This window comes from Octodon degus, unplaced genomic scaffold (genome assembly GCF_000260255.1).
Source record: "Octodon degus isolate 3935 unplaced genomic scaffold, OctDeg1.0 scaffold00108, whole genome shotgun sequence".
Taxonomy (NCBI): domain Eukaryota; kingdom Metazoa; phylum Chordata; class Mammalia; order Rodentia; family Octodontidae; genus Octodon; species Octodon degus.
The window spans coordinates 4,380,665-4,390,602 of NW_004524684.1; the positions used below are offsets into that span (position 1 = coordinate 4,380,665).

Sequence of the window (9,938 nt, forward strand, 5' to 3'; positions counted from 1 at the left end):
GCTAAGGCTTGTGTCACTCATGAAATTACTCTAAGAGACACCTTCAGGAACATTAATGTGAAAGAAATAAACAGCCCCCACCTCAGATCTCACAGTGCCAGCCTGTCCTTTTCCCACAGGAGAAGACAGGCACCACCCGGGAGTCACGAAGAGCACAGAGTTTTACAATCAGCTCTTTTAAATATCTGATATTTTCCCACGTAATTTATACCATCTTGCTCATTTTTACTTCTCTATTAAGTTGCCTGCTGCCCTCATTCGTGTCCACAAGTGTACCTAGGCAGAGTTTCAGTGCAGCAGGAGCAACTGCGATCGGCTACACCCGCCTGAAGGCAAGCCACTTACTAAGCTGCGGAGTCGTTGAGCTGGTACTCGGAGGCTCGCTCGAAGCAGGTCTGGATCCCGGGGTCGCGCCACAGCCGCTTGATCACCTGCGCCAGCTGAGGGGTCATGGCCCCATCCTCCAGGGTCTCTGCCATCACACAGAGCTGCCGCTGGTCATCCTGGTGGGTGAGAAGGATAAAGGCGTGTTGCTGGAATCACATGGTGTGTTGTTTTGCTCCCACATTTTAACTGTATCAATTTTGTGATTCCTTTTGCCAGCAACTCCATGCAACATGTTTACAAAACACATTAAAATCCGTAGACCTCGAATTCATTAAAGTTCCCCCTTTGCAAGACTATAAAATGTTCCGTGCAGAAATTGGGTTATCTGGTTTGTCTATCATTTCTGACTTCTCCGTATGATGTCAGGAAGGGGAGTGACACTTGGGTACCTAGCTATCCAGGCTCACAGGGCTGGACTGTGGGGTGCCAAGAATAAGGAAATAAGCTCAACCTGGTGTCTTGGCTTCCTTAGACAGTAGCCACGTATAGTTTTATGTATACTTGCTTATATTACATAATGTTTACATGCCTTGTGGGGACTTGGGACATATATATAGTGAACCTTAATTCCTTCCTCTTGAATCCCTCTCTTTCCCTCCTTCCTTGTCTCCTTCCCTCATTCACTGCTTCCCTCCCTCCTTCCTTCTCTCCCCTTTTTCTCCCTCCCTTCCCCTCCCCTCCTTCCCTTCCCCTCCTTCCCTCCCTCCCTTTCTTTCTCCCTCTCTCCCTCCTTCCTCCCTCTCTCCCTCCCTTCTTTCTTCCCTCCCTCTTTCCTTCCCTCCCTGTTTCCCTCCATCCCTTCCTACTTCCCTCCCTCCCCTCCATCCATCTCTGGATCCCCTCCTTCCCTTGCCCCCTTCTTTCCAGTACCCAGCTCCTTGTGTGTAGTTGGCCCCCACGTGCAGCACATCCTAATTTCCTCTCTCAGCCCTTTCCTCCCCTCCCTTCTCCTCCTTCTGTTCATCTCCTTCCCCCTTTGAGCAAGATCACTCTCCCTTCTTCCCATTATTGATCTTTTATTTTCCTCTTCATACTTTGAGTTTCTCACATAAGAGAAACCTGTCATCTTCAAGCTTGGGCATCTGACTTATTTCACTTAAGAGTATAGTCTCAGGATGCAGTCACTTTCCTACAGACGACTCGAGCTTAGCCTTCTAAAGAACTGCACTGCACTGTGTAAAAACCACATTTTCTTCATCCGTTCATCTGTTGGTGAACAGGTAGGCTGCTTCCAAGATCTAGCTGCTATGAATTATGCAGTTTTATGGCCATATTCATTAATAAAAAAGAACCAAAGAAGAACAAGAGTAAAATGGGAAATAAATTCACTGTAGTAAATTTATATTTAAAATTACTATGCAATCTTATTTGCCATGGGGGATTCTCTGTGACCATGTAGCTAAGTAGTAGAAATATTTAGACCCATAGAGATTCTGAACACCCCTGTAGGTACTGCTTGCTGCGTTTGGAGCAAATCAATAGGGCAGAGGTGAGATTAGGAAACAAAAAAGAAAAGCAGGGATTATATTAGCTCTCTCAGCACAATATTTGGAGGTTACAAGGAGAAACACGATAGAGAAGTTTACTGAATAAATACACTCAATTTGCACAACTTCTGCTAGTCACTATTTAGGCTAAAAGTCAAAATGTTATGACCAAAACGATTTATTTTTTCAAAGGTTAAAAGTTGGAGTTTCCAGCTGGTTAACCCAACCGTGGTAGTTGCCCAGGTGGCTGGAGTCCTCCAAGCTCACCTTGGGGTGGCAGACTCCAGAGTCCTGCCCTAGCGAGATCTCAGCAGTGGGCACCACTGCAGTGACGGAAACAGCACGCACCAGGCCTCCTGTGGCTGCCCAGGTGATAATAGTGCAGGCTGTGGCTACTCCACTTGCATCGTGGGAGTCTAAGTCTCAGAGGGGAATTTGCCAATGAGGAGAATACGCACAAGAAAAAGAGTCAAACTCGGATGCAATGTGTGTAGTTAGGCTGTAGGAGGAAGTGTGTGTTCGGGGAGAACCTGCTGCTTTTTTGCTACAATTCAATTATCTTAAAACTGACCACAGATTTATTGCCCAGTTTTCTTGAAACTGTTCTTTGCATTAAAGGGTACATGAATATCTGTTGTTGCTAATGACTTCGGTAAGGCAAAATCCTTTATTTCATTTTTCTTCCAAATCAAGTTATTTTATTAAAATCAATCCAAGCAGATAACCATTGGGCGAACTATGAAACAGTCAAGAGGGAATACAATTTTACCACCTTCCTTCTCTGTTAGACAGAGGTAGGAGGGAGCTGCACACTGGGGCAATGAACCCTGTTCATGGGTAGTGCCTCCCATGGGGCGCTGCCTGCTGTCCAGCGCCTTTTAGGACCAGTGAGGGAACAAAGCGTCTGTTCCCAGGGCCCCGCCCTTCAAGGACAGCATGCAGGGCACTGCAGGAGCTGCTCTCACCTGCCCTGTCCCTTCCTCTGCAGTGTGGCATGCCGAGGACACGGCCACATTCTCCGAGGACATCTCTCAAACACCTGCCTGGTCCCAAGCCCTCCTGGGCCACTCTCATGTCCTCTGCTCTCCTTAGAGGAAGGCCGCTACCTCAGTTTGATTTTTGTCTCCCAAAACCTTTTCCTTCTTTAAATCATTACATGCATGGGTGACTATTAGCATCTGCCATCTTTGTTTCTTTGTAAGCCGTAGACAGCATTTTACAGGACTCAGTCACTTCAGTCCTGACAGTCTTGTGCTCATCAAAGGGCTGATATAATTTAAAGAATTAACATTTCCAGGACCAGCCAAATAGCTCAGTGGATTAAAGCTCCTGCTTAGGCAGACTCAGGGACCAGCATTCAATTCCCAGCGTGCCATGCCAGCCCTGCCCCGGGGGATTGCTGAGACCTCAACTATTACTGGGCGTGGTGGCGTAAGCCTGCAGTCCCAGATCTTGGGAGGCTGTAAACAGGGGAATCACGACATGTCCAGTCTACATAGTGAGACCCTGTAGACCCTGTCCTAAAAACATTTTAAAAATAAATAAATAAAAAAGAATTAACATTTCTGCTCTTATGGACATGGGCCTGCCAATCATTTGAAGTTGTAAAACCATTAAAACCAAAACTAACATCTATTATGACACATCATCATCCACGTGACAGTCAAACTGCTAACTAAACTACAAGATATTTTACTCCTGTATTTTAGTAACTCTGGTCATCTCCCACCAGACTCTAAATAAAAACCTAATCATTTACAAGGGCCCCAGTGCTCCGTGTGCTTTGATGCCATCCACCTTCTGATCTTCTTCTTGTCCTTCCTGTCTCCTCTGCCTTCCCTCCAGTCTGCCCCTTAGTGCAGATCATACGCCAGGGCATTTGCGGGCAGTAGCACCTGGACCCAATAAATAGCCACCTAAGCTTCGAGCGCGCATGTGCAGTTGCTTGCCTTAGGGAATGTCTCACGGAACTCAGGAAACATCATCTACTAACACTCATTCTTTAGTTACTTTCCTTCTTAGTGCTTTCAACCTGTTTGGCTCAATGTTGGGCCACACTGTGCTTTTGAACAAGCAGATGCTTTGGAATGACTTGTTCAACATCACGCCTGAGTGTCCTGGGGACAAACTGTATGTCAGTCTCAGTTATTGCCGAATGCTCAGTGTATCTCTGCTATCCAGCCCAGAGTCTGTCACAGGAATAATACGTTCACACAAAGCTTTGGTTTTCAAATGACCATCGGTGTGTAGAACGCAGGACATAAATCTGAAAGGATTGCAATCAAAATAATTATGAAAAATAATAGCTGATATTTATTGGGAAGTTGCATTCCCAGCAAATCACAATTACATCCCCACTGCAGCATTCTGCATGGGGAATTATTTTATGTTTTATAGTTTACTGAGAAAAATACTTACATTATGTGATTGAATTAATTAAAATCTAGATTCAGTAACTTGTCTAAACTTATAAAATAGTAACTGATATACCTCTCTAATTTTTCCTCTTGGAAAATTCTTTGAATGATGATCTGTGTGATGATGTCCAGCTAGCTATGTACAATATACCAATTTGGGAAAAGAAATAAGTCAAAAGCTAATCAGAACTCTGGAAGCCCTGATTAGAGTTCTGCCTACCTTGTGTTTGTTTATATATGTATAAGAAGTGGTTTGCAACTCATCTGTTGGTTAATCTGTTGCACCAACAGTTGAAAAGTAGAAATTATCCCAGTCTTAAACCAAACATTCAAAAACATGACACAACTCTCACCTGACATCAGTTGGACATCTAAATGTGGGCCGTGTAGTAGGAGATGGCTATGCCACTGGAGGACCCCAGACAGTGTGACACTTGCTTAGAACTGGCTCAGTGTTGTGAACACAGAGTTGGAATAAGCTGTACTTGTTTTTATTTTTTAGTCAACGCAATGATAGCATGTGCAGAGTCCACTGTGCGTCAGAGCTCTCCAGCTCCTCACCAAAGACTCAAGTCTTTTGTGAGGTCTCCCTCACTGGGCCCACTGTAGGAAGCACACAGATTTTTCAAAAGTGGCAACAGGCAAGGTTGTGATTTCCAACCTCCCTGAACCCAAGGCATGGAATATTACAGAAGCAAATATGAACGTCATGAAATCATTCTCCAGGACATTTGTAAAGTGCACCTATGTTAGCCACTGTTACTGCCTGGAGGAAAAAAATATTTTCATTCACTCAAAGCATTTAAAAAATCTTTGCATAGTAAAAGGCAGTGGAATAGAAACTAGGAGTAATGAGGTTTGCCCTAAATGTCAGCTTCTTGAAAGAAACCAACTACTTCTCTTTGGGTTTTATTGTCTCTTCCTTGACCTGGGGCTCTTATTCTAGGTTTCCTCCAAGTGGCCAGCTTAGAACTCTAGGCCCTTAGAAAAATGTAAGGTCAGAGCGACCTGGGCTGCGCTTTGGCAGAACATGGGGAGCAAGTCAGAGTGAAGAAGGAAGGAAGATCCCCGGGTCGAGCAGCTTCCCCTCCCACCCTTCCGTGTGAGGAGGACATTAGAGCTGCAGAAGCTGGTGGTTTACTGGAGTTGAGCTGGGGAAAGCCAGAAGTAGAAGTCAGCAGAGTCCAGCTGCAGGCGCAGCCATCTGCCCACGGCATTTTCCTGACTCTTGGAGCAAAATAATGGAAAGAAAGCAGAGTTTCCTGTAAGAGGAGGAAGGGGGAAGAGGGAAGGGAAGGAACCAAGAATGAAGCTGCCTTCGGTGGGCGCTCCAAGGAGCCCCTCAGGAGGGCATATTCACCGTGTGCTATAAGCATGGCCTGATAAGTGTAGAGAAAAAGCCACAGGAGGGAGGAAGCTGTGTGCTTTCCTGTCCTGAGGACTTCCTGTGGCCTCTCACACTCACAGAACAGAGCTGTGGCAGGGAGTGTGCATTCCAACGTGGCTTTCTTTTCCACCCTTACTCTGCCATTCCTTCCCACAGCTGCTACTCTTACAAACAATGTCTAAGTGTTACGCTGGGACCCTGCAGTCCTCATGTCCTGCCGCTTGCTTCTGTAGGGACTCCTGATTGGCGACGCCCAATGGATTGTACTCAGCTACTCTCCTTATGATTGAGGTCAGCTATTGTTCTCTGGATAATAACATACATTTCACTTATAAACTAAAATAGTTTTACTTGTTTGCATGTAAATGTTTTTTTTTTTTTTTTTGCCTTTTAGGGAAGGTCTACCAGGTGTTCAGCGTCTCACTACTAGATCAGACTCATAGTGATCCGCCTGTTTACAGCCTCCCAAGAGCTGAGATTACAGGCGCATGCCACCACACCCAGTGGTGTCTCAATTGCTGTCTCAGCACACCCCAGGGGCTGGGCCAGCACAGCAAGCCCCGGGATCGAACCCTCGGTCCCTGTGCCTGCTTGCAGACGCTTTAATCTGCTGAGCTATTTGGCCGGCCCTTGCATGTAAATGTCTTAAGAGAATACAAAACCTAAGTGAACTATTTGTATAATATAAAGCAGAAAAATAAAATTGCTGAGACAACAACCTTATAAACAAAACTATGACTAGTTGAGTACTTGGGGTGCAAATATTTTACATCCATATTCTTGAATTGTTTCTAAATATTTAAGACTATCAAATGAGCTTTTCCCTGTTAATTGCATAGTCTTTGTAATTAGCATTAAACATTAATGATAATTGTAGTGTGATCCAAATGCTTGAAGTCGCCATGAAATGCCTATAAACTAATGGGTACAAAGGTAGTGCAGGTTCTGGTAAACCTTTCCCACTTAGCAAACACACGCAATACATTCCTTAGTGTAGTCTAGTATTTAATATTAAGTTGGATCCCTAAGAAAACAGTTAAGATTGATAAGCTTATAATGCACAAATGGGAGAATAAGAAACCTTAAAATGAATAGGTATACTTTAAATTCGTCCTTTCATGTTCTTAAGTTTTTGCTATTGATTAGGACTGCACGCGTTAGTTCCTTCCGCTGCACGGCTCAGAGTCCTCAGCAGGAACTGCGACTCTCGTGGTTTTCATACTTACGTGGCTTCCGGAGTGCACGTACTGGATGCCGAGCGTGGCCATGGCCTTCACAATGGCGAGGATGGACTGCAGGGTGTTGCTGTAGACCACCGCTTTGAACTCCAAGCACTCCTGCTCGCTGTAACCGTTCTTGTGGATGATTCTGCAATTTGAGCATGAACAACTTTTGCAAGTTGAAGAATCAGTGGTAATGCGGAAGCCTGTTAACAATAAACTACTGGAGCGCGGTTGCCCTGTCTTCACTAGAAAGGAAAAATTTCGACCCTAAGTGGTTGTTAGGTCAGAACAATTTCATGTTCTTTGTTTTTATTCTCTTTGCCTTGTAATGCAATATTTTCATTCCAGGAAGTTATTCATACTAGATTTGAAGATTTAGGATTTATTCAGGATTAAAACCTGTTTTTCCTATTTCTCTCTCTCTCTCTCTCTCTCTCTCTCTCTCTCTCTCTCTCTCTCTCTCTCTCAAAGCTGGGTAAATAATGAAGATTTTGCTTAGGACACGCATTCCTCTCACAAGGGAAAATTACCAGGTTTCTAAGCAAAGGTGCACACAGAGGTCTGAACCTCGGCAGCGTGTTTACAACACGATCTGGAGAGGAAGTGGAGGCGCTGAGTGGCATCGCCCGCTTTTCCTATCACTTAAGACGAGCTGGGAAATAGGAGCGCCTGCTCTGCTTACAGCGCTAGCAAGGACACTTTTCCTGGGGCGGGTCATTGCCCCGGCTGCCGCGCCCTCGCCCATCCCTGTCCTCCTCCGTCTGCCTTCTGCCTTCGTGCCCAGCGCCTCGCGGGTGCTCCCGCCGAGCCCTCTTCCTTCCTCCGACCGAGTCAGCGTGGCGCTGCCCCGAGGGTTTGGGAGCCGGAGCGCCGCAGCTTCTCCTGCCCAGAGCCGGAGCCGGCGTGCCCCCGCGCTGCTCGCCTTCTTTGCATTGCATATCTTTGTGCCTGTCCTTTATTTTTATTTGCTTTTGTGGCCCTGGACAGACCGGTCCTTCTGAGTACTGAGGTACAGGCAGCATTTTTGCATGTGTATGTTCATGCTCTTCCATGTGTTAAATTTTTCTTGAAATTTTTCAGAAGAATATTTAGGTTGTCAGTGAAAATTTTTCAGTTTATGGTATATTTTGAAAATATACTTCTAACACTTTGCTTTAATATGTAATTTTACCAAGAATGACGAAATATAATCATTTCTTCATACCTCACCCTTACCGGTTTATTTTGTGATTATTGTTTGTTAATTTACTAGGCTGAAAATTTTTCGTTTTAAGTATGTTTCGATTTTTTATCTGAGAATGAGAGAAGGTGAGCTAAACTATCTATCTTCCGTTAAGACCGAGCTTTGTGGTCTGTCTGTCCGGCTCCTCATTCCAGCGTTCGGAGCAGCCTACAGCTGTAGCCACCGGTCGAGGCCTTCGGAGAGCAGCGGCCATCGATGTGCCCATCACATTTATTGTGGGATCCTGACACCCTCCTAGTTTTGCTCTTTTGACTTTTAGCTATAGTTATGACTTAATATATTTAAAAGTTCGTATTTTTATAAGCAAATATTGGACACTAAAATAAAAAAAGTACTTAAGCTCAAAAAACAGAAAGAGTGGAACAGACAGGTTTAAAGGTAAGGATGGCCTCAGGAGGAGAGCTGCAGAGCCCAGCTGAGCGTCACGGTGTCACGAGTGGGTGGGCGGGGACCCAGTCCAGGGTGGACCCGACGCCCTCGGTGGTTCTGGCGGGGGCGGGTGGGGCGCACGCTCCTTCCCAGAGGCCTGGACCGCAAGCGCGCGCTGCAGCTGAGCTGGTGCGGGCGCGGGGGACTGCGGCTTAAACGCTGTGGATCTGTAATCTATGTGAAAGCGGAACACAGAGGTCACGGCAGCGCTGCTGTCGCTAGGCAGGCTCACCGCTGAGCGCATCGTCCCCTGCCATACGTGAAAGAACAAGAGGCTTTAATACGTAATTGAAAAGTAGCCTCAAAAATGACTCCTCCTCCTTTTGTAGCAACGACGGCCCCCTAAAATTCATGAAGTGAGACCCATGAGGTTTCACCATTCACTTCTTACTAACTTCACTTTATTCATTACACATTGCATTTTTTTAATTTATGGAAGTTTTGTGTTCAATCTACCTAGTAAGACATGACTTACTTATTTAATTGTAAAGAAAACAGTAGGGAAAATAAATGCAAAGAATACATTCAAATCCATAGTGATAATTTTGAATATGCATTTCATTTCCAAACTGGCATACTGACTAGAAGTTAAAATGTTATTTTATATTCATACATAATGAAGCTTTTTTAGCGGCTCGATGTATAGCTCGATCCTGAAGATTTCCTGCTACCCACGGGCAAGGTGAGCGCAGAACTCGGTCAGACACGAAAGCCTCCGTTGGCTCAGGGGGACCCTCACCGTGCGACGGCTGATCGTGTGCACGAGTCACATAGCAGCAAGGTGGAGCAAGGAGAGGGCCGAGGAAAGGGGGACAGAGGAGGAAGGTGGTGTGGGGGATGGTGGGGCTGGGCTAGGGTGGGGAAGGGCAAGGCCGGGAGATGCTGTAATGCAAGCACGTGGGGAGAAAATGCGGAACTGGTCTTTTCCTAAAAATAATTTCTATCTCTGCTGAATGACAAGATTCAAAATTATGAAATCAGATGACCAGCACCTCGTGAACAGCTACTTCTAGAAAAAAAATATGCTGGGGCAAACACATTTTGCAAATGGATATTTAAAGTATTTTCTTTTGTGCCATTACAGCTGAAAAATTAAGTATACTAAATTATTCAGCTAATAATTTAGTTTTCTGATCATCTTAACCTAATAACTTGGAAATAACTTCCTGACTGATTTAAGAATCTCCACAACCTTAATACAAGTTATTTTTAAAAAAATTACATATTGCTTCTGTGATAAGATTTAGAAAGCTATTGTAGAAGGAATATAGACATAGAAATATAGATGTTGTAAATGATATAGATGATGAAATACAGATCGAGAGAGGGATAGGGATGGAGATAGGGACAGGGACTGAGAAAGGG

General features: G+C 44.9%; 1 protein-coding gene across 1 annotated transcript in view; it reads right to left on the reverse strand.

Annotated features, from left to right (window-relative positions):
- Gnat3 (G protein subunit alpha transducin 3) overlaps positions 1-9,938 on the reverse strand; it is a 46,005-nt gene that overhangs the window by 18,283 nt on the left and 17,784 nt on the right. The window contains exons 3-4 of the mRNA XM_004639253.1: positions 6,905-7,046; positions 346-503 (exon numbers count right to left, since the gene is read on the reverse strand). Coding sequence (XP_004639310.1) covers positions 346-503; positions 6,905-7,046 — 300 coding nt within the window. The remainder of the gene's footprint in view (positions 1-345; positions 504-6,904; positions 7,047-9,938) is intronic.